The following is a 25563-nucleotide window of genomic DNA, read 5'->3' as shown; positions in this document are numbered from 1 at the left end:
GAAAATAAACCCTGTTTATTACACCAGCTCTAGTTTGCTAATAATAATTTGTTTCAGTAAATTATATCTTCTGTATGGGATACATTCATAGAAATCAAACTCTAGGTTGGACTTCCCACACTTGGGATCTGACTGGTCTTGAACAAGGGAGTTTGCTGGACCAGAAGGCTCCCCTCTGGGTTCTGCACCCCCACTTAGCTTCACTCTGACTAGCTCTCCTCTGTCTTTATTTCTGCACTTTGTTTGGAAAACTCCATGAAGAATCCATTAAATAGCTTTAATTCTAAATAGCTCAAACCGTTTAACTTCCCACTGTTATTACCCAACTGAGTAACTGTCATCAACATCTTCATATCTCAGTTCCAAGGACATTCAGCAATGTATTAAGAATGTGAATACATGTGAATGATGCCTGCTGATAATCTACCCGGTGTGAAAAGATATACTGTACCTTCATCCTCATCCTCCAGTTGTGCTTTAGATTCTCTTGGGTACATTGCTCTTCGGAGAGTTTTTCTTTCCAAAGTAGTCTGGTCAGTTTCCATATCCTGTAACATTATATTAACATGACAGGTCAATCTACTGTTAGTACCTTATTTTAGTATAAGCAAAGTGATGCCAGGGACAGTAGAAGTTCATTTGCATCTGAGTCCACCAAAAAATCAAACTGAGGGAAGTGCAAGGTCACATCAGTTTCCTGGAGCACAAGCAGCAGGAGAGAAAATGACACCTGGGGTTACATTTCAAAAGAACACATTTCAAAAATTTGCTGGACTATGAAAAAAATGAAGAGAGCCTCCTAGCTAACTATCACTGAAGGGTCAAAAGAGGACAGCACTCTTGAAATATGTGAAAATGGATTTCTTTAGCCATATGAGTTGAAGATGCTGAGAACTGACTGTAGATGAGAAATTGCCTGAGACCAGCATGGCAATCAGTTATAGTTGAGATTCTAGAAAACATGTTTTACTTTGTTTTATTTGTAACTAATTCTCTCTCTATTACTCTTGCTTAGTATCATTTAAATCTATGTTCTTTATTAATAAACTTCAGAGGGGTAGCTGAGTTAGTATGTAACAGGATATACTTAAAAACAACAAATAGTCTAATAGCACCTTAAAGACTAACAAAACATGTAGATGTTAGCATGAGCTTTCATGGGCACAACCCACTTCTTCAGATGATAGGAGTATTAGAAGTCCAGATCCAAGAATAGAAGTATTAGAAGTCCAGAATAACAGAAGTATTAGAGGTCCAGAACCAAGAATTTTATTAATAAACTTAGGGTTAATTTAACTATAAACCACCTCAGTGCTGTGTTTTAAGGTGAAGAACGAGTCCTCAGCTGGGCTAATATGTTAGTACTTGTGTAGTGTTTCTTTGGAGACAGCGGACTTAATCATTTGGCAGAACTTTGAGGAGCATATTGATGAGGTAAATAGACAGGTGTGTCAGGGAGCTAAAACAAAGCTTCAGCAAAGCCCTCTCTTGCTGCGGTAGAGAGGTAATACCTTTCTGGGCTCCAAGAAGAGCCAAAACCACCAAGTCATTGAGCTCAAAATCCTGCCATCAGGTCCACTGATGTGCAGGATTTCACCCATCAATCAGCTTGAGAGAAGAATTCCATCCCAAGTCCATTAGAATGGGCTCGAATATGGATCAAGAGGAAATACATTGCCTACAATTCTCTGTTGCCCCACTCTTTGTAATTACCTTTTCTAATTCTTGGTCTTGGCGATTCATCAGAGTTTTCCAGTGCTCATACAGTTCAACATCTTTGGTCTGGATGTCTTTCAATGTCCCTTCTCTGAGCACATAACCATCCTTCATAGCTATGATCTAGAGAAAGGAGGTTTCTCAATAGGTCGTCTACTCAGCAATGTGACATAATCACTGCATTTGAGACTATGCAGCAGATCTCCAGGTGAACAAGCTATAACTCACCACTTGGCTAATTTTCAGTGTTCATGTTCATTTTGCCCAATGGCTGCACATCAAAATCGTAAACAACTCTGATTTTTAAGTTATGTGTCAATTACTTGTCGTGGTTAAATGGAGGAAAAGTTCAAATAAAATGCTTTTATTCCATGCCAGTCTGTGTTGTAGACATACAAGTAGAATGTGGAGTAGGAGCTTCATGCCCACTGCAAGAACAGACGGTGGGATGGCTCTTATCATAACAATCATTATAAGCACTACAGATCTGGCTTCAACCACATTTCTCCCAGGGGACTACAGCTATTACAATATGACAAACTGGCAAGTGGTGGCTCCTCTCTTACCCAATCTGCATGTGGCAGATATTGTAATTTATGTGTCACTAGAACAAGTGTCCTTTTGTCTTCTTGGAGGAACTTCAAGATACCTTCCTGCATCAAATGATCACTTAAGTGAATGTCCAGTGCAGAGAATGGATCATCCTGCAATTGGATAAAAGAAAAGTTGTGCCAGAGGGGTATGAACCAGGGATAATTTATGTAATTCTTTTAAACATTTCACCTATTCTACAAAAGCAAACAGCTGCAATTACTAAAGTGCCATCTGTTGCACTAATGCTAATATTTACCACCTTTAGTGAAAGGGCTTAAGTGGAACACAATAAGAAAGGAAACCCCTTTACTCTTTGGCCTGTAATAAACCACTCAGATGTTCCTTTTTGGTTTTCCCTCTAAAACACCTGACACTAGCTATTGTTGGATACTGGGCTACAGGGACCTTTGATCTGACCCAGTATGGCTGTTCTTACATTCTATTTCTGAGTCATTTTGGTGCTGGTCCCAGATTGGAAGTCTTGGAAACTAGAGAGGATCTGAAACCCTCCCCTGAAATTTGGGGAAATCCAGATCCACATTCAACAGAAAGAGCCCATCTCAACAGAAGAGATACAGCAGAGTCAGTGCAAAGGCAAGCTTCCCCCAAAGCTCACTCATTAATACACAACCTGGAGATTGTACCTGTAAGGGTGAGAAGCATGTATTGTAAGGTAGTTAAGTTTCCAATCATTGGCCTCTCTCCACACACTGTGCAAGGATGACAATTGTGTTGGTAAGCTATTTTATGTGAACACTTGTTCCTCAAAGAGCTAAGATGAGTCCACCAATTTATTTTGCATAGGAATCACACAGCCATCACATTGGTGATGACTTCCAGAAACTTTTAACATGGAATGAATTGGGATTAGTGTCAGAGAAGTGAAAGGCCGTGTATCCCATTGATAAACCTTAAATCCATTTATTCCCCACTGTGACGGAGTACCTCGGCCCACACTGTAGAACAGACTGTGGGCTGGGCCCAGCTGGCTGAAAGTGTCCCTCCCCCACGGCCTTGCCGGGCATGCTCCCTGGTGAGCAGAGGTATAAGAGGCCCTGAGGCAGTTCACTCAGGGCTGACCGCCAAAGAGGAAGGACCTGCAGAGCCAGCTCTGGAGCGGGAGGAGCCAATGCAGACAGACCTGACAAAGCAGCCACGAGAGCCCCAGTAGCAACCACCATCGCCGTGGCCCCAGCGAGAGCCCTGGCCCCGGAGATGGGCAGGGGGTGCGGCAGTGGAGAGACGCGCGTGGGGGGTGGTGGTGGTAGGAAGGGGCTCAGGCGGGGAACTGAAACCTCGAGTGCTCAGCGTGTTGCGGAGAGGGACCCCCCGCTGAGCAAGCACAGGCCCGAGCCATTGGCCATAGGACCCTGGGCTGGGACCCGGTGGAGTGGGAGGGCCCAGGTCCCCCTACCCCTCCCTCGGTAGGGCTCCGAAGCAGAGGTAGCCCCTGAAGCCTGTGGACTAGGCTTCAGGGCCCTACTTATCCCAACAGGGGAGCACCACAAGGATTAGGCAGCAGGGCCATATTTACCCCAAGAGAGAGGCCTACGCTAGAGACTGAGCCGCAGAGCCATATTGACCCTGATTAGGTTGGCATCACAAGGACTAGGCTGCAGGGCCATATTCACCCCAAGAGAGGAGTCTGCTTTGGAAACTGGGCCGTGGAGCTGTATTGACCCTTTTAGGGCGGGCACCACAAGGACTTGGCCTCAGGGCTGTATTTACCCCTATAGAGAGGCCCGCTGCAAAGCCTGATCCGCAGGGCCATATTGACTCCTACAGGGGGGCGTCGGAAACTCAAATGCCAGCCATTGGGCCACGAGATCCCAATAAGTGGACCCATAGGGAATTTTTACTGTGGGGAACACGCCCCGTGACACCCATGAAGGGCTAAATTGCAATACCCTGACTCTTCAAAATATCCGTTTGATTTCAGTGGAATGTGTGTAATAGAGTGCTATTCAGCGAAAGTATGGGTATGCAAATCCTGTCCCAGTCTTTTTACATTGAACTACATAACAGATTTATTTTTCACCAGCCTCCTAATACGTTCTGCCACTGTGTCTGATCATTATGTATTTCATTTGTTCGTTTTCCCTGTTTCTGCAGTCTGGATTTAAAAATAGATATATCTCTCTGTAGCAAAGCTAACTATAAGGACAACTTTTTAATTGTGACATTTGCAAACTTCATATTTTTAAGAAGTCTTACCAAGAAGACCATGTTGGTATTTTGATAGAGTGCTCGAGCTACACAGATTCTCTGCCGCTGGCCTCCACTTAAGTTAATCCCCTAAAGAATACAATGGGTGATAAAAATGGATCATTTGAATAAACAAAATAATTGGTGCATGACAAGGCATTGAAAAATGCCAGTATTTTTTTAAACCACCAAATGAAATGTTTTTAGAATGTTTCAAAATGTTGGCTATTAGACTAGTCTTGTTGGCAAATAAACACAGTCAGTGTATGACCTCCTGAGAAAGAGACAGTAATTATCATTGTAATTTCATATAAGCTAATCACAAAAAACTTTAGAAGTTATAAACTTCATCTCCTGGCAGAGTAGAACTGGCTGTGGCTGTTTGTTTCAAATGATACTGACATCAAATTATGCCAGGAAACCATCGAAGATTGTGAACAAAAGAGCCTTCTGAATGCTGCAAGGAAGAACATCTCTCTCTACTCTTCCCCTCTCCCTAGTAAATTTAAAAGAATTAAAAAATAAAAATCACGATGGGACTATTCAAAAGGTTTTATAGGAAAACTGTTTTTAACCATGTTTAAGTTCACAGTATCAGTGTAAGAGGTTGGAAGTAAAACTGACTAATGTCAGTGGCACAGATCTTGACTTTTTTTCTGTGCTACTGAGTACAATGTAGACATAGGACTTCATTCTTATTTATACTATGGTCCACTTTGCCTTATTCTAGCAGTGCAGAGGGGCTTGGGTTGTGAATAAATTACATTTGCACCCCCTTAAAAGAGTGAGGTAGAGTGGCCACAGCATAAATGAGAATCAAGCCGACAGCGTAAAATGAGCACAGTGGAGTTATATCAGGCGTGAATCCTTCCCCGTGATTTTTTTTTTGAGTCTGCACAATATAAGACTCCCAAATGACTTCATTTTCCATGATGTATCGCAAAAAGAATGCAGGGGCTCCACAGCACTTACTAAAAGAATAAACACACGGGGCCAGATTCGGAGCTAAGCAGCTAACAGAGTTACTTAGATTTATACCTGGGTACCTAAGATTTAATTCTAGGCTAAGATGCCTTAGGGAGCACACGGTACTGCTGACAAACATCAGAGTAGCTGGAATTCTTAGATCGCTAGCTATTATCAATATCTATGATGATGTTTAAGTTAATATAGAATTATAATAAATCTTAATAAAATACGACTATTACTAATGTTTACCAGGCTTGCAGCTCAGTGCAATCTAGAAATGTGATATCCATCACACAAACCAGGCTGTCATAAAAACTTCCATCTCTTTATTTACCCTTTCTCCAATTTCTGTCTGATCGCCAAATGGTAATAGATCAATGTCTGGCTGCAAAGAGCATGCATCCGTAACAGCTTTATATCTGCAAAGGGAAAAACAAAGATTATTATTATTATGGAAAGGCAACCAGAATGGATAGAACAAAAACCTCCTCCTAAAACTCAGACTTAATCTATTGGCGAAGTTCAAAAGTGTTTAGCTAATTTTAAAAGGGATTCAAGTGATGCTTTTACAAAAAGCCATTTTTATTAGTGACTTCAATAAAGTAAGGCTAATTTACACCAGCTGAGAAACCGGTCTCTGAATCTGATGATGCCTATATGTGTTTTGTGAGATCTGTCCCTCGCTAATTGCTATCAAGTGAACTGAATGGCATATTCTAGGGTATGTCTACACTGCACACTTATTTCAAAATAAGCTATTCTGAAAGAAATATTGTGAAATAGCTTATTTCAAAATAGCACGTCTACACTACAGGGAAGTCTCAAAATTAGTCTGAAGCAGGCTTCCCTAATGTGGATATACTAACTCAATTTAGAGCCCCAGGAACACTGGGGAGTAATTAGTTTGAATGGCCCTGAGGAGGAGCTATTTCGAAATAGCAGCAGTGGAGTGTCCATACTACAGCTATTTCGAAATAGCTATTTCGGAATAGGCATTATTCCTTGTGGAATGAGGTTTATAGAAGTTGGAATAAGCCATCTGTTATTTCAAATTTATTTCAAAATAACAGTATTGCTGTGTAGATGCTCGCATTGTTATTTCAAATTAACGTCAGTTATTTCAAAGTAACTGTGAAGGTAGACACACCCTATAGGAAAGCATACGCTGAAAGGAATATCATTGATTTTAATAATTTAAAGCAACATGTATGTTGCCAGTATAAATACCTAAACATTAGCAATTTGTTTTCCTAAAATCAAGTCACTTTTCCCATTGCATTTTTTGTCTGACTATTTAAATTAACACAAAGTAAGAGCTGGTAAGAGTAGTAAGAACCAGGCACAACAGAGCTCTGTTTTGACTTTCAGTGCCTCTATTTTCAGTGAGGCACTAATTATCACTGGCTCGAGGTAGGCACACTGCAGCTAGGCCTGTCTTCAGCACAGTAATATGAAATTGTTTGATGTTTTGTAATGTGATGCTCTGCTCTTCTCTAGACTAGGATTGGATTAAGGTCAGGATGCAAAAGGGCCATGCTTAGGTCCCCTGCTCCAGAGTCATATGATAACATCAGAACTTCAACCTAATTTTAAAAATAGAAAACGCATTTCTAGCCTGCCATGGTTGCCAAGAAAAGCCAGCTCTAATTGCAACCTATTTAGATTCGGATTTATGTGTCTAAGGCTTGGGCTATGTTACAGATTTATGTCAGTATAACTGCATCGCTCAGAGGAATGGGAAATCCACATCCTGAGCTACACAGCTATGCTCACCTAGCTCCAGGTGTAGACAAGTGCTAAGTCAATGGGAAGACTTCTTCTACTGATATAGCCACCACCCTTTAGGGAGGTGAAACATCTCTGAAGACTGAAGAAATTCTCCCACTATCTTCACAAAGCACTATAGCAGTACAGCTGCATCATTGGGGCTCTGCCACAGCAGTGCTTTATGGCTACGTCTACACTGTAGGTTTTTTGTGAAAGAACAGCCATTCTTGTGCAAAAACTTGCTGAGTGTCTACACTGCACGTGCGTTCTTGCTCAAGTATATTTACAGTAAAGCGTTGGAAAAGAGGACTTCTTGCATAAGAGTTATTCCTCTTCCCACGGGGAATAAGCCTTCTTGCGCAAGAGCTCTTGCTCAAGAAGGCAGTGTGGACGGGCAACAGGGGTTTCTTGTGCAAAAACTCCTATGGCTATCCAAGCTTTCTTGTGCAAGAAAGAGTCCACACTGCCATGGACGCTCTTGTGCAAAAGCACATCTCTTGTGCAAAAGCACATGGCAGTGTGGACGCGCTCTTGAACTAGAATTTTTGTGCAGAAACTCTTGTGCAAAACAGTTCTCATGCAAGAAGCCTGCAGTGTATGTAGCCTATGTGTAGACAAGCATCCATGTTGGGTGTGCCTCAAGACTGACTTAATCTGGACCTGCATATGCAGAACATTAACATACTTTTGCTTGGGACTCGGGTGAATAAACAGCAGCTTCTCTGAAGCTGGAACTCTCTATACCTAACAGCCCAACTTTTATCCACTGGTCCACATTTTATCCACTGGTCCACAAAGGCATGTTGTAGCTTGCATGCTCCCACTGCGTAATGAAGAGGAGATCCAGGCGAGATTGTGCCTCCATTGCTCCTCATAGAGGCAGCTCCTCCTATGAGGAGCAATGGAGGCACAATCTCGCCTGGATCTCCTCTTCATTACGCAGTGGGAGCATGCAAGCTACAACATGCCTTTGGCCAGCCAATTCCAGAAGAATGTAAAAAGAGAGCACTGCTGCCATCCTCAGAGTAGGAGCTGCCCATTCTTCCTAGCCCTTACAAGAGGTGACCTCCCTGCTTTGCAAGACCTAGGACCAACTGTATATAATAATGGGCTCAGAAGCTGAGAGCTACCTATTTTTCTTCCCCACCCACTCTATAATTCTTCCTAGCCCAGCACCCCAGTAGTGGTCCACCCCTGGGAGTGAAAATGTTAGTAATTGTCCCAGTTGGCCTCTCCATAAAGTCCTTTCAGTGAGTTTAGGGTTTTTTAAACTCTTCCTCCACCTCTTTGCTCCCCTCCTCATCTGGCAGAGTGGGAATCAAGCCCTTAAGTTTCCTAACACCCAGGAATGTACTAATTACCTTTGTTTGTTAAAAGGACTCCCAAAGATAATGTTTTCCTCCACGGTAGCATTCAACAGCCATGGCTTCTGTGCCGCATAAGCCACTGAATACCTGTTTCTACTGGAAAAATTAAAACACCAGCAATAAAATAGAATATCTTGAAGTTTCTTATGAATAGAGTTAACAATATGCATTAGGAAAAAAACAAAGCCAAAGTTAAGGTACAATACAAGAAACTGTAACTAAAGAAAAAGCAGAAGTTTTAAAGGAAGAGGTTACACTAGAGAAGCATCCACTCACTGTTCTGAAGTTAAAGGTCTGTGTTCTGGTTTGTGCTACTGTAGACACTGCTGTAAATGTCTCGTTACTGAGCCAGAGATGATATAAGAAATTTAAGCCCAATAGCAAATTACAAATGTCTAAAACCACCATTCCATCCATTGTTATGAGTAGAAATTAAAAGAATAGTAAAAGTACCAGGGCAGGTTAGGAAACAGTTAAAAAACAAATAGTCCTGCAGCACCTTAGGCTGTGTCCAGACTCAGGGGTTTTTTCGGGAAAAGTAGCCTTTTTCCGAAAAAACTTCCCCTGCGTCCAGACTCAAGCCGCGTTCTTTCGAAATTAAATCGAAAGAACGCGGCTTTTCTTTTGATGGCGGTAAACCTCATTTCACGAGGAAGAACGCCTTCTTTCGAAAGTTCCTCTTTCGAAAGAAGGCGTTCTTCAATGTAAATAGGGCTTCTTCGAAAGAGAGCATCCAGACTCACTGGATGCTTTCTTTCGAAAAAGCAAGCCGCTTTTTCGAAAGTTCAACGTGCAGTCTAGACGCTCTCTTTCGAAAGAGGCTCTTTCGAAAGTATCTTTCGAAAGAACCTCTTTCGAAAGAGGCTTGCAGTCTAGACATAGCCTTAGAGACTAACAAAAATGTAGATAGTATCATGAGCTTTCATGGGCACACTAATATCAAAACCAGCAACTTAGAAAGTAGTGTGCAAAATGGATGTTATCAGCCCATTTGCCTCATTGTCTTTTAGTGAGTTTGTTATTTTAAACTACTGTGTGTTTGGGATACAATTATTCAACAGATGCTATTTTTCTAATAGGTAGGTTTGTGTTAACATTGCAATGGATTGACATGAAACACTAACGCAGAACAAATCTGTATTCATTCCGAAGGAATTTCTATGGTCTATACAGTAAGTATAATGCATGCCTTAAAATGTGCCTCAACATAGTGATATTTACAAAGCAGATTTGTGACTGCTTTGCCCTTTACTCTCACTGTTTTGTTTATGTATTCTGGCAGATAAGTTCATGTGACATCAGCCACCTATTCTGCAATAGTGAGGCAAGTAGATGTGAACTGGGTGATGAATCGGGTGTGAAATGAATCAATCTTAATTATTATTGTCCCCATGTATATTGTTTCAGATTGTACCCTTACCATTAATTTAATGTAGGCATCTGTTGTCTCCTATAGAGAGGGTGCTATAGTGTTGAAAATATTGGTTAGAAGCATTCACCATCATCCTATACCTTCTAGAAGACCCAGAAATCAATTCACCATGTTAATATTTCTCCTTACATTATCAGGTATCAGATAACACAGTGGTTCCCAATCACAAGTATGGGAGCACCTACTGCTATAGTACTTGTGCTGTTTTTGACAGGTATTTTTCCCTACACCTCCAAAGTGACTTGAATAGGAACAAGACTGGCCCCTTATTGATGCACTTCCACATGGTGTTGCTGGTCACCCCACATTCAGTGTGTGTGCAATGGTGAGACTAGGATTTGGAGCAGCACAGGAGCCACTGCTGATTACAGAACATGTGAACAAATGGGAGGCTGCAGGTGTCAGCATTACAACGGGACATTTGTGGGTGCAATCCTGCAGGATGCTGAGTGCCCTATGCTCCCAGTGATATCAAGAAGAGTTGAGAGCACTTAACACTTTGCAGAAAAGGATTGGTGCAGCTCATGGGCAGGCAGCTTATAACCAGGTGTACTGGCACAACTGCCTTTAAAAGATTGGGAACCATTGCATTTAACAAAGCTGCCAGTTAATTTTTAAGGAGATTCTGAGGAAGCAAATGGTTCTGACCAAATATACTGCAAATGGAAATAATACCTTCCGGTTGCTTCACAAGAAGAGTCAGTTTCATTTATGCTGTAAGTTATGACAAATGACATTTAGTATTCAGGAAAAAAATATAGTAATTTTTTATATACACATTTTACATATGGAGAGAAAAATAGATACCGTACACACTTTAATAGCTGCAGGTCTCCATTGGTTTTTCTTTAAAGGTAAAGTAGGCAAAATCTAATTAGGGTAGCCACTTAGTTCATTTAATGGCTACATTAGCTATGTGGAAGAGGGAATTATGGCTTTCCTCTTGTGCCTTGTTAGATACCGGTAGAGGATCATAACTGAATTCACACAACTAAGTATAATTGTGAAATAACTTTAGAAATTATCATTGCAGTTAAGTGCCTATTAAAGTAAAGGTTTAATATCACTCATTTGGAACAGACAGAAGATTGGCAAGCAGTGTCACACAGGTCAGTCAACGTTCTGCAAAAAAAACTTTGCTGTGGTGTTAGCCCTGAGAATCCCATGAGCAAATGGCAAACTATGTCAGATCTTGTGTGGTTCAGAGATGAGCACAAATGGGCTCTGTCCTGAAATCACTAAACTGATTTTCAGTTGTGAGCCAACCTAGGTTTTGAACAGAGCTCAACAGAGATAAAACACTGCTGCATTGGCCTACTGCTGCATTGGCCTACCACCTATTCTACACAACCCAAATTCTCTCAAGAACATTTTTATACATTAGATTTTTCAAAGGCATCCAACAACAACCATGCTGTATATGACTTAAGAACCCTCCCCTTATACTGACAGCGTCAACAACGTTGATGTTATGGGCTAATAGTCAAAGGAGGTCAGGAGTGGTATGGGCATTGTGAGGAATAATGATATTTCCAGCAAACCACAGCTTGTACAATCTAAAAGAGGAAGATTATTCCAAGTAAATGTAAATTGATATTAGGAGAGCTAAAAATGGAATTATAAATTCATTATTGCATGCATTTTAAAAAAAGCCCATGAACATATGGCGTGTAAGTTGGATCCTCAGGATGAAATATGTTGCCACTGAGATATAAATGACAGCCTGTCTGCCAGACCAGGAGCAGCATCAGCTGCACTGTTAAGCAGAAGCTCCAAGTCTGGCAAAGTGTGTAGACTTCTGTTAGAAGAACCCTACTAATAGAAGATGCATATATTTAGATTTACCAGAACTGTGACACGCTGCAGCCCCTGCTATGTATGAACTCAATTTTGGCTTCAACAGTTTTCAGCTTTAGAAGTAGATAATCCTTAGTGTTTTCTTGGCAGACCTGTGAAAGAGTGCATGGGGAAAAGGTACTTTACTTGTAAGCTGGAGCCCCTACGGGCTGAATGATATTAACAGGAACAGGAAGAAGGGAGAGAAGAAACCAGGCAAAGTGCGATAGATAATCCAGACAGGCTGCATTCAGTAGGAGCAGTTGCTCCCTCAGTACTGGCCTAAACTGATGCAGAGACTTGGGTGTGGACAGTACATTTGGGAGCCTGAGTCTGGGGACTGATTAAATTATTATTGTAACAATTTCTAGAATGAGGACCCGTTTACTGTAATTGCTAATGTGTCTAAGGAATTTACCTGGTCTGTATCTTACCCCTTTGCACATTTCTGGATCAGCAGATACATTAATTCATGCATGCAGAGTTAATGGAGAGGGAATTAAGAAAGTAATTAGAATTTTTAATATGATTTCGTGAAATACAGCAACAGGATTCATTTAGTCAATACCTGAAGTATCCTCCTGTATTCCCCTCTCTGTCTGGAAGTCTGAAATTATCAGCAAAACACAAGTGTGTTTATGAGCGATAAGTGCACACTGCCAAATTATAGGTTGCAATGAGCAAAGAAGTCAACCAATAAGGCTTCAGATACTCTGTAATGACTGAGCTACCTGTTTGCTTTCAGAGACAGAACAAGCTTAATGGCACACCTAAATGCCACACTGAAAGAGCATTTTTATGCAGTGCGCCTTGGCAAGTGTATTTTACAAGAAACAAAGGTGATGTGTATTAGGGATGTTAGCTAATGGGTAACTGAATAGTTGAGTAATCATATGAATTCTTATTGGTTACACAACTATTTGATAATCCTCAGCAATAGGGCTAGCTTCCAGTGTGCCCCTGGCCCCCCTCCCAGGGAGCTCCCTACCACCCCACACTGCTGCCTCTGATACAGGATGCGGAGCAGCCTCTGTCCATGGGAAGCTTGGACCCTTACAATCAGGGGCTACTACTGTGAAGCGCCCTCTGCCCGTGGTGGGCCCAGGCTCACCGCGGACAGAGGCTGCTCCAGGAGATGTGGAGCAGCTGCTGTCCACAGGGAGCTCAGACCACCCATGAACAGGGGCTGCTTCATGGGAGCCTCCCCATCTCCCCTCCCCTGGCTGATGCCTCTGAGGCAGCAGTATGTGGTGGAGGCAGGTGGTACCATGGAGCCGGTGTTGGGGGAAACAAGCTTTTAAGCGGTTCCCACCCCCATTCCATTGCTGCCTCTGATATAGAGGCAGAGGTGGGGGAAAATATGAGCAGTTGACTACTTCTTTACATCCCTAATGTGTATTTGAGTGTCTGCATGTATCATAGACAGCGTGTATCTTTCTCCCTGGGCAAAATGTGTTGGTGATTGTTTACTTATCCATTCATCTTCCCTGCTATTTCAAGTTACAATCTTGGAAACAACCAGTGGTCCTGTGGCATATCTTGGTTTCTGTTATTTCCACTCCAATTCATCAGATGAAGTGGGTTTTACCCATGCAAGCTCATGATTCTATATATTTTGGTTAGTCTCTAAGGCAGGGGTAAGCAATAATTTTTTGCCAGAGGCCACTTCAGAAATTTTTGAAGTGGCCCTGGGCCACACAGGAAGGAGCAGGGCATCGAGCAGAAGGGGCAGGGCCAAGATATTTCTGAGTTCCCCACTCCCCAGACAATAATTGGTCTGGGGATGAGGGAGTGCCTTTGCCCCCACTCCACATTCCCACAAGGTGCCCATGCCCCTGCCATGGTAGGAGACTTCCCTCGCTCCGCTGCCTGGGGGCGGGGAAGTGTGCAAAGCCTCCTCCCCTCCTCCCACCTCCCGTGTGAGCAGCGCGTGGTGCTTCAAAGTGCCACATGCTCCTGGCAAGGTGGGAGGAGGCTTCGCACACTCCCCCACCCCCAGGCCAATTAGGATCTAGGGGTGGGGGAGCGTGCAAAGCCTTCTCTACTCTGCCCCCATCCTTCATAGTGCCGCATGCTCCTGGCAGGGCAGGAGGAGGCTTCGCATGCTCCCCTAATTGGCCTGGGGGTAGGGGAGCAGCAGGACCTCATCAGGTTGGATCCACCCACTTGGCAGGCTGGATCCAGCCCGTGGAGGCCCTTTTGCCCACCCCTGCTCTAAGGTGACATAGGACCACTCCTTGTATTTAAAGTTACAGACTGACAGAGCTACCCCTCTGAAACTTTGGGGAAGAGTAACAACTTTAGGAACCAATCCTAAAAAGAAATGAGCATCCATTTTTCATGTCAGCAGGATGAAATGGATGTTATTGGTTCTCAGCAGCTCTCAGGAGTGCGAGTGCAAAGATGGAATAACAACTTCTTTAAGATTGCTGCACCTGGATTGATGCAGCCATGCAGTATTGTAGAACTTGTTTGTTATCAGTAAGATGTGATTTAACTTAGCTGTCTAGAGCAGTACATAGTGTATCAGCATGTTCATAAGCTGATGCCTTTGAAGAGACGAGAATGATGTAAATATGAATTGCTGCCATGTTTTACCCACCTCTTGGAAACAAAATGACTCATCTCAGAGGAATGTCCTCCTTAAACATTTTAAATAAATGGTAACATGTTATTACTGTACGTCATATTGTCTAATTGACACCCAACTCTACTTCTATTTCCTTTATTCTTCTGTGGGTTCTAACGAGCCTCATTATTCCAATGAGATCATGTGTCTTACGCAGCAGACAATGACATATGACTAAAGGAACCAAAACAATGCCACACATCAGAGCCACTGTTAGGCATAAGCAGACTAAGCAATTGCATAGGGCCCCAAGCAGCTCAAGGAGGCCCTTATTTACTTTTTATCATGTGTTGTGAGGAAGAGGGGAATATTCCTGCCTAAGACCTGAGTAGGTATCACCACTTCTGTCACACATGGACATGAAGAAGAAAACTGTCAAGATTGAAAAAGCTGCTTTTAGGGAAAATGATCAAAGAGATAAATATTCAAAGACAAGGTCATGACATTTTGATCACAGAGGGTGAAATTCATCCCTCCTTCCACAGATCAAACTCAAGAGCATGAGCTTTGGATGGGAGAGTTGGGAGAGCAGAAATCATCTCTAAAATCACAGGCCATTGTGTGGGTTTGCAGCACATCCCTTCCATATCCACCTTCCCAAACTCTGAGCTGCAGTGGTGACTGCTGCCCTTCTGAACCCCCTGTATGGGATTCTCAGACTCCAGCTCTGCATGACGGCATGATTCCACCCCTTCTCCCATCTGCTTTCTCCTCAGCGCCCTCTTCTCAGCAGGTAGAAGCTCTCCCCAATCCCACACAGGGGCTGTGGGTATCCTGTCCTTCTTCCATTGATGTCAATCCCAACAAATCTCACCAGGAATATCACCCTCTGTTTCCTTTGTTCTGGTACCTGGCAGGCACAGGCCCCTGAACAAATCAGATTTAATGAGACTTCGGCATCCTGTGTGTACATACCCCACGTTGGGCTAGAAGGGGTTAATACCCTGTGGGCAGAGGAAATCACGCCCCTCTCTCCAGCCATACTGGGCAGGTGCCAAGTGCCGGGCTAGTATATAAAGGAGCAACTCAGCTCAGTCTGGTCTGGATGCTGAAGAGGAAGGACCTGCTACAGGAGCTCCAGAGGTGAACCAGTCACATATCCAGACAGCGAGAGCCAGAGACACAGGAAACTGAAACGAGCTTCCAGAGCTGGTGGAGCCCTGGGGAGTGACGTGTGCCACAGAGCTGGAGGACCCTAAAGCCTTGTGGATCGTCCTGCTGCCAGTTCTGGTAAGATGTGGTGCAGGGAGGGTGCATAAATGGTCTCTCCCATCCGAGTGAGCTCAGCGTGTTTCACACTGAGCCATCAGTGAACCACTCAACCACTGACAGGGCCTTGGATTGGGTCGTGGTGGAGTCAGTTGGATATAGGCCCCTCTACTGGGGCTGCTGCCCCACGCCTCCCTGTCTAGTGATAGCCCACTTGGTACAGGCCACTAGGCTGTACTGCTCTGAGACCAAGATGCTATTCCATAGACTTTGGCCATTAGGCATTACTGCCCTGAGACTAAGAGGATACTCTAGAGAGTCTGGCCATTAGGCCATACTTCCCTGAAAGCAAGGGTCTGCTGCAAACACTCTGGCCATTAGGCCCTGCTGTCCTGTGACCAAGGGCTACTCCATACACTCTAGCAAGTAGGCAGCTCTGACCACAGTGATAGACTGACTTGTGTTCAATCCAAAACTAGAATATGGTTTTGTCCTTTATCTTTGTTAAATAACCCAGTCCTTTCATTTGTCCTCATTTTCTTTGGTGGGAATGGAGACATTTTTTTCACAACTATTTCATAGGTGAGAGTAGAACTATGCAACATTATTGGTCAGCAAAGCCATCTGATGAAACATACTTCCAAACAATGATGTCATTTCAAAGTGTCAACCAATGAATGCAGTTCACATCTTTGTTCTTCATTCGATAAGATCAGTAGTCAGTACATAAATGCTTATCCTGTACTATAAGAAATTTGATTATAGCATTAGTTAAAAATAACAATGGGCCAGAGACACGAACTTTTGTGTCTAGCACTCTCTCCAAACTTTTCCAACACCGGGCTATAATTGGATCCAGGATTCTTAATCAGCCTGTTTTAAAATGACAAGGCCATCCACAAATTTTGGATTCAAATAAGGATCTGAACTTTCTTGAAATTTGTGTCTATTCAGATCTGTTTCAAGCCATATGTGGTACTCGCCTTGAGGGCTCTTGCAACTTTTTGGTGTACTAAATAATTCCCTCAGCAACAAGATTCAAAACCAAAGAGGCAAGGACACTTGTCTGACAAGTGGAGTCGGTAAATTTTTTCACTGAAATTTTGGATTAAAAAAAACCAAAAAAACAAAAACCACCAGCTTTTAGTATTACAAATCCACAACAATGTAAAAAAAAGTTTTGAAAAGTGTCTGAAAAAATGCTATTGCCACTGGTGTCACTATATCCTAAGGCAAATCACGGAGCCACGTACTTGTATCAGGGCAAGTCTGAGATGGAATGGACATGGAAAGAATTCTCAAAGGATGAAGATTACACACCTCTGATGAAGTCCTGACTCTACTGGAATCAATGGCAAAACAATGATTTGCTTTGATGGAGCCAGGACTTCACCCCATCACATTGTGCGAAATAGCACATGTGTGACACACAGAATAATTGGTCCTCTCCAGTTAGGTCATAAAATAAGGTTAGTGTACTTCAGACTACCTATTCAACTGGTTTTAACTACATTCATATTCCCTTTCCGTCCTTTCTTTCAAGCACCAGGCTGTAAATCTACCCTGGGGCTGGGTGATTTTTTTCAGACAAAGAGCTTATTTGATGAAAAATAGCTTTGATCAGCCCAAGACTAGTTGTGAATCTGACAGGAATAGTTTCAGCCATTCACAAAATAGTTGGAGGAGGAAGAGGAGTGGTAGTTGCTGTACCCTCTTCCCCTCTGATCCCTAGCATCCCCAATAACAGTTGTCCCAGTGGTGAGGGCATTCAGCTGGGATATAGGAGATCTACGTTCACGTTCACACTCTGGAACAGACCCCAAACAACCATTTTTTGATTCACCAAAAAATGCTGAAACCTTTCAGATTTGGTTCAACCTAAATCATTTAAGCTGGTGCTTACAATGAAGGGGAAAAAACAGCACTTACAAGTTATTGGAAACTTACTTGTTCCAGTGAACTTTTCCTTCCAGGGTCTGCATCTCACCAAGTATAGCCAGAAGAAGTGAAGATTTCCCACAGCCAACTTGACCCACAATCATTGTCATCTGACCTATAATAATGAGAAGTCAAATAAAGAAAGGAGAGCCAAATGATAGAACACTAATCCAGTTAAAATGAAAAATAGCTTGCAGTAGTTGTTGCTGGCCTTTATATTCCGTGAATGGCAATTTTGCATGTCCACTTGCAAGCTAATTTTGGAAGAAAAGGTTCAGGCATACAGTACCTCCGTGATGTAAGTGTACTGTATAAACCTGCTGGAATATATATACAGTATACACACACACATACATGCAGATTTACTTAGTGTTGCTTGGGTCCTTAACTCAAATAAGTTTTGTTTTTCTTCATTTAAATAATTGCTCTGGGGCTGGGGGGTGAGGGGTTCAGAATACAGACTAGCCTAGGGAGAGAGGACAACCCCAGCCCGGTTTCACTGCAGCACTTGGGGCCAGGTGACAAGCACCTGGCCATGGCCACTGCAGCTGCAGTGGGCTCAACTTGGGGGCAGAATGTCCCCCAGCTTAGAGACAGACACAGACAAACAGACAATACAGATAAACTCTCTGAAATATATAGAAGATAGCTGTCCCTTTCGCCACCCCTTCATCCACGAGCCCAATGAGGCTATAGATGTCCTAGTATCCATCTCTGGCCCTGTGCTGCCCCTCCTGTGGCTATTCTTCAGTATAACTGTCCCTCCTGCCAGACCCCCCCCTTTCCATTTTATGAGATCCATTTTATTGCAAACACATCCCATTGTCCTGACACAACAAAACCCTGGCCTTGCTTTAAGTTATGATAAAAGGGAGTTGCATACCAAATGTGGTGGCCCTAGCTCTTAGCATTTAGGAGGAGTCCTTGAGCAAACGGACTCACAGACGGAAGGACAGACAGACAGATGCACATTTCTAAAATAGACAGTAAGATATATATATTTACACACACAATCCTGAATGATTCATTGAGAAACGGATCTTGGGAATCAAGGTGTTTTTAGTAATAATTATTAAAATTAATAACAATACCCCAAGTTCCCTGTGCAGATTTGCCTGGTCAAATTGTGTGTGGTGGGGAGGGGGGCATATTTTAATACCTTTGGCCATTTTTTAATAACTACTGTTTTCTATAATCAGCCTATTTAGTGGCCTTTGTCATAGTGTTGTCTGTTTTAATTATATATATGCACCTATTGTTTTGAAACCGATGATTTTTTTTATTATTACCCTTATGTTTAAAACAAACACAAGGAAGTGCTTCTTTACATAATGAACAATCAACCTGTGGAACTCATCGCACAGGCTATTGAGAAGACCAAAATTATTAGAGAAGTTCCTGGATGGTAGATCCATCAATATCTATTAACAACCTAACTCATTCCAAGATGAAGCTTGATAACATTTATGAATGTGATTTTTATGGCTAATTTGCCTGTGACAGCAGGAGACTGGACTCGATTATCCTCAAGATCCCTTCCAGTCCTATGTTTCTTTGTGCTTTGCTCTATATACACACAAGGGTTTCATATGTTTAACATTCAAGGTGCACATTAATCCTACCTGTTGGGATTTTGATGTTTATATTCGATAATGTGGCTAGGCCGCTTCCCCATGAAAAATAACCATTGGTAACCTACAAAATAATTTCATATATTACAAGCACAAACACCACAATAAATAATTTATAACTATCTGTTCTGGATTAAAAAGAAAAGACCACTTAAAAATGTGATAAAACCCATTGAAGCATGGTCAAGTGAAAAACTGCAAGTCAAATAAAGAAAGAATGGCAAAAGAAAGATTGTGAAGGAAAAACAACATGTATTTCATATATTGTATGAAAATCCCTCTACTAAAGGAGCAGTCTCAAGATAAAGCTCACGGGTTCAATCATCTCTTACAGAGAAAACCCCTTGCAGTATCTCTTCAAGGGAAGAGATTCACCTCCAGAAATGCTAACTATGGGTGCTAAATAAGACACAATAGTTTATCAGAACAGGGATTGTCCAGGGTATGTATGATGTTGTGGTCTATCAAGGATGGGGCACACAGAGTATAAACAGGCTACTCAGTGGACAAAAAACAGGATAAATGGTGGACAAAAGTGAGCTCCCAGATAGACACTGGGGCCATATTTTACCTTTGGATTTGTATAGTCTCTTTGAAATTAACAGGGCTATGGGCTATTCTCCCTCACACAAGAAGGGCAGCCATCAGCAGAACATGGATCAAAGGGCATGTCTGAAACCTGTACATGTGTTTAATGTAAAATTAGTCAGAACATGTGGGAACTGTCAGACAGCTTTCCCCACCTCAGCAATGAATGTGGGAAATGAGCTTATAAAATCTTTGGGTCTGGGAGTGGGCTAGTAATTTGATCGTGCAGTTCTTGTTCCTTCAGAATCACAATATCACTTACTACTGAGAAAAAATAGAGGCATTAAAGGGAAAGGATGATTTCCAAAAAAAATCTGGTGTAACTGTATTTTAAGCACATTTTTATCCAAATGTTGTACACCTGATCTTGCTGTGAATGATATACTTTTGGAAGGATTGCAGGATTTGGACTCTTTGGTGCCAGTTTACTCGGGAGCATGAGGCCCACCTCCATGTAAAGTCTGAATTCATTAATTCAAGCTACCTGGATTGCAGTATCATCTATCTCTAAGGGACGTGGATGCCTCCCAGATGACTGCTCATAAGTGTTCAGCTGATGCCTCAAGGGGTGTTTCCTGTTTATGGCTTTGGTATACTACATAAAAAAGCACAGAAAGAAGAGAAATTGAAATTTTCAGAAGACGACAAAACACAGGCTCCTTTGAAACAAAACAGCCCCTTCTCTTCCTTCCTATCTAGGTCAAAAGAAGAACATGTGAATAGTAACAGGGTATTTCAACATGTGTCGTAACAGATGCACAATAGTGTGAGGAGTCAAGTGCCTCTCATAACGTGCTGAATACCCTCAACTGCCTCTTGATGTCACTGGTGTCTCTTCACATCTCTCCATCTTTTACGCTAATTTAACATTTTTTGTCAGTATTTTCAGTTCTCTACATAATTCTATCCCATTCCTCCTTATCCTCCTTTGTTAAGTTCAACATTGCTCCCTGTCCCCTCCAAATCTACCCAATCTCATCCTCCCATTTGTCAGTTTAGCTTCCCAGACAGTTGCCTGCCTCTGTAATGCCTTCTACATGGCCACTTAGGCATGGTACAACCTTCTGAGCTTCTCCACAAAGTTCCTGCCCTGTTTCAGTTCTTCTTAAGACTCACTTTTGCTGGGCTGTTGACAGAGAATCAATCTGACTTCTACATACATTGATTCTTCTCCTCTCTTTCCCTTCCCCTGTCTATTTATCTTTACAGTGTGAGCTCCTCAAAAAAATGACTACCCCTGCTTGACTGTCTGGAAAGAATCTGGCACACCATGGGTGGTATAGCAAAGAAAGAAAGAATTCAGTCTTCTTAACACAGAGTTGGGGAGCCTTTTATCGCTCGGGGCCACTAACCACAGAAAAATCACACACAAATGAGAAGCAACAACAACAACAACAACAACAACAACAAAAGTGGTTCCTGACTGAGAAGAAGAAAGACACTCTCCACATTCCCCTCACACATCAGAGCCTGGGGGGGCCTAGCCTAGTAGATTTTGTATGCTCCAACCCCACAGTAATGTGGTGGGGAGGAGAAAGCAGGAGGGCTGGAACACCAGCACTGGCTCCCCAATACTGAGGGGGAGCCCTGAGCCTTGGGAGCCGGATCCAAACAAGTTAGGGGCCACATCCAGACCCTGGGCCTGAAGTTCCCCACCCTTGTTCTAACACTATCAAGGCTACATGCTATATTTAGAACAATAGTCTAAAACTGAGAGGGCCAACTGAATGATATATCAATCAAGTCATTTCTTAACGTTTTTCTTTTTTATTAATGCTTATGTAAGAGCAGGGACCTGCCCTGCTGAAAAAACCCAGTCCTGAGGGACTCACACCCTAAAGAGGCAAGACAGGCAAAGGACAGAAAGAAACTAAAGCATAGAGAGAAGGAAATGACTTCCCCAAGTCATACTGCTGGTAAGTAGCAAAGCCAGACTTAAACACTAGTCTCCTCAGTCCCAGGTCCCCATCTACTCCCTTTGACCCTGCTGTCTTCCCCCTTTTTGAACAGCCAAGTCTGACAATAGAACTTACAAGTCCCGTATGCTTCTTACAGGATTCATAGGTCACAGAGCTTTCTGCACTTCTCCAGTTGTCCTCTCCAATCTCATCACTTAGGAGAAATTCATTTAGCTTCTGTACACTTAAAACAAAAAGGCAGTGAGTGAATGCCAGATTGCCACAGGTAAACTGGTAACGAGCAGCACTCTGATCACCTCATCAGAGTTCTCAACTTCATGATTGTACTGACCACCTCTACTCACTGGCGGACTGCATAGCATAGCAACTGCAGCAATTCTTTGCATGGAAAAAGAACAGTATGGAAGTAATCAATGCATTTGTAAACTGTTTTTTATTGCAATAAAAGCTTCTGGAAATAAGGAGACGAACAGACACCATGTGACCAACCAGCTCCCAGCAGACCACCAGCAAGAGCTCTGTGGCTTGCAGAGCATATGCTGTTCTTGCTAAGTCATTCTTTTAAAAAAGATCATGTAATCTGTGTAGCCACTCATTGGCTGTTTTTTGGGCTGCCTCGATCCTCACTTTACCCCAGGGACATGTAGAAAAGGGGAAAGCCCAGCCCAGGCTTGCCGATGGGGAGGGGGTTAAAAGGGGGCCGTTGCTGCGAGGCCCTGTGATTCAAAGGGGCCCAGGGCTCTCAGGTGCTGCTGCTGTTGCTAATGTGGCAGCGATGGTGGCTGGAGCACCAGACCCACACTCTATGTTGCTTTGAGGACTGGGGGGAACATGCTACACTCTGAGCAGCATGGAGGACTGGCTGCCCTGGCTCCACCCACTCTGCTTGAGGCCCTTCCCCTTCCAGGAGTGTGGCGCTACCATCCTCCCCACACACCTTGCCCAGGGGCCCTCGGAGAATGTCTGCTCCCCTGGCCCAACCACTTTGTGAGAGAAGTATGGCTATGTAAAGTCCCTGATGGAATATCCAAATCCAGAGTTTATCACCAGATGATGTTACAGTGGCCTCTTCATCAGGCAGTGTCAGGAAGCTGAGCTAACTCCAAAAGGAATGGCCACACTAATAAATGTACTTCTTGCTTTGTGAAATAGGAATATGTAGGAAACTACAGGAATATGCAATGACATTGACCTACTGCCTTAGAAGGTCTGGGTCAAACATTTCTTTCAGCCACAGTCAAAAAGTGTCCTGCCACTGGACCTTTGCTAATCCTTAACGTGAAATAAAGGGTCTGGTCAAAGTATAAGTATTTCTTTATGGAAGGGACAAGCACTTAATCCTATCAATTTATATGATTGATGGTGCAGGCTGTAGAGTGGCCAAGCATGCATTTCTCATGCCTCTGCACTTGGGAGTTGCTAGGTTCATGGGAGAAAGATGATAGGACATAAATTTTCCAATGGGTGAGGTTTGTTTTGGCAAACAGGGTTTTGAAGAATGTCCTTTGGGGTGGCTAAGGATTGCAAATGAAACACACACACCATTTTGATATTAGGACAGCACTAAACATAGCACAGAGGGAGGAGGCATTTTGGAGTGGTTAGAGTTATGTAAGAAGGGGGCATGAGATTTTCCAATAGTCAGAGATCATGCTAAACTTCAACAAAAGCAAAACACTGATTATATAATTTGTTACTGAACTGCATGCTGGAGAATGGTGAGGGAGGGCTCAGAAGATGAATGTCCTGTTCTTAGTGTTATTATTATTGTTGTTATCCACTAAACAGAGGCAGCAGCAACAATGCTTTGCCAGAGTGCCTCAACTTAGACTTGGAGGGACTACATGCGAGGGTGGGAAATTCAGTGCAGTGTTTAGATCCTGTCAGTGCTTGGCATCTCTGTCAGCAAGAGTATCAATCTGCACCAGCTGTGATGGGAGATTTAGGACACATACACCTTACCCTCCCCACCCCCTTTCCTTTTTCCTTTCTCTTCCCTTCACCTATTTATTTCCAGTTTTCATATCCCCTACTCATAACTCCGGTCATCTGAAGAAGTGGGCTGTGCCCACGAAAGCTCATGATACCATCTACAGGTTTTGTTAGTCTATTAAGTGCTACCAATCCATTTGTTGTTTTTCTCTGTAACAGACTAACTTGACTACCCCCTGAAGCTCAATACACTGAGACACCAATTCCTTTCACATAGGCCACTGAGGAGTCAATAGATGGCAAGACCTTTCAGTCTCCAACAACCATGAAACTAGAGAGGAATTCCAGCACTAGGAAAGTTGTTTTGTTAGACTATATATTTTGGGAAATGTCATGCTTAAATCATAGCAAAGTTTGATAAAATCCCAGATTTTATGACTTCTATGATTTTCCTTTCGGGCTTATCCCTGTAGTACGTATGGCAATTTCCTGCAATATCCTGGACAAATCCTATTGAATTAAGTTTAACTATTTTAGGAGTTCACTGCAGGAAAAATGCAAACATTTATGTATTATTGTGGGATTGTATGTAATGTCTGTAGGGGAAAGACATGACTAATATAATGAAAAGTGTTATGAGCTTCAAAGGAATATTTGAAATAATGGTCTGGACAAGAATGAACTTTGAAAGTTAAGTGGGTTTCTCAGGAAATCTCTAGGAGGAGTTGTTTGAAAATGTGTCCCCTTAGGTATGCAAGAACTCAGCCTTTTGGATCTTCAGCCTGAGGAGTGGACCACCTTCTGCTGACCACCAGTTAAATGAGGACAAGACCAGAGGGGCTATGAGAGGATGGTTGCCCCACACTGGTAGATAAGAGGTTAAAACAGCTCTGTGAGAGGACTGAGGCTGGGAGCCTCTTGCAAGCAGACTTGAGGCAGCCAATCAGGGCCCATCTGGGCAATATAAAAAGGTGGCTAGTCAGAGGGAGCTCATCAGGCCCTGCAACCCTCCCAGACAGCAATACCCTGTAGCTTGGACACTGCCCTAGTAGTGGTACCCACACCCAGATTCCTCCCCAAAACTCACCTTGCTCAGTGACCAACTGCCATTCATCATCTAGCTCCTTTCTGCAGGGGCAAACCTCAGTCTGAACTGGCCATCTCATCACTGGCAAGTGGGAATTGGACCCGCTGCCAGAGAGCAGCAGGTTTGAAAAAATTTTGGTTGTGCACAGAGTGGTGATTTTTAAAGGTGCTGGGGTGTGAGGACTCTGGCTCTGAAGTGGGGCTAGGAATGAGGGATGTGTGAGGTGTGTGAGGGGATGAGGGATTTGGGGGATGTGAGGGGCTGGGGCTATAGCCCCCATACCCCTCTTTTCCTCTCCTCTGCCTCCTCTCCCTTCCTCTCCTCCCCCCACTCCCAGCACCACGTACACTTACTTAAGACCCAGGCAGGAAAGACTTCACTCAGAGTTGTCCGGAGGTAGAGAAATGCCTCCTCTGCTCCTCCTTTATCAGCCACAGCTGTCAGCTTGCTGCTGGGGCTGCTTCCTATAGCCAGGCTGCAGCGCAGCCACTAGCAAAGGAGAGCACTCCAAGCAGAGCTACTTGGCACAGGCTGCAGGAAGGGCAGGGTGCAGGTCAGGTCTCTGAAGGAAAGCAGCTGTCAGGGATGCTTGGAAGAGGTGCATGGGACTGGCAGGCAGGACCAGAGGAAAGTCCCAACCTGACATTGGTCAATCTAGGCTCCCAGGACCCCAAGATTGGTGGAGCCCAGGCACTATGGGCCCATATAACTCACTGCATATGCCTGTTGCCTATTCCTATCCTG

At 43.2% G+C, this 25563-nt stretch overlaps 1 protein-coding gene across 10 annotated transcripts in view; it reads right to left on the bottom strand.

The window, feature by feature from the left end:
* Nucleotides 1-25563, bottom strand: part of ABCC9 (ATP binding cassette subfamily C member 9) — a 133373-nt gene that overhangs the window by 44576 nt on the left and 63234 nt on the right. For 5 of the 10 annotated variants that reach the window (XM_089769722.1, XM_006121258.5, XM_089769729.1 and 2 more), the window contains 11 exons: nt 21915-22023; nt 20366-20476; nt 19285-19357; nt 17672-17777; nt 10726-10764; nt 8613-8714; nt 5819-5903; nt 4525-4605; nt 2283-2420; nt 1714-1839; nt 452-548 (listed from right to left, as the gene is read on the bottom strand). In XM_089769722.1, coding sequence (XP_089625848.1) covers nt 452-548; nt 1714-1839; nt 2283-2420; nt 4525-4605; nt 5819-5903; nt 8613-8714; nt 10726-10764; nt 17672-17777; nt 19285-19357; nt 20366-20476; nt 21915-22023 — 1067 coding nt within the window. Of the gene's footprint in view, nt 1-451; nt 549-1713; nt 1840-2282; nt 2421-4524; nt 4606-5818; nt 5904-8612; nt 8715-10725; nt 10765-12454; nt 12494-17671; nt 17778-19284; nt 19358-20365; nt 20477-21914; nt 22024-25563 lie in introns of all 10 variants that reach the window. The other 5 variants (XM_006121259.5, XM_014572616.4, XM_089769725.1 and 2 more) reach the window with 3 other exon arrangements.

Source organism: Pelodiscus sinensis, chromosome 1, assembly GCF_052426305.1.
Source record: "Pelodiscus sinensis isolate ZL-2025 chromosome 1, ASM5242630v1, whole genome shotgun sequence".
In the NCBI taxonomy this organism is placed as follows: Eukaryota; Metazoa; Chordata; order Testudines; family Trionychidae; genus Pelodiscus; species Pelodiscus sinensis.
Note: the sequence above shows the minus strand (reverse complement) of the source record. Positions and strands in the feature narration are given on the sequence as shown.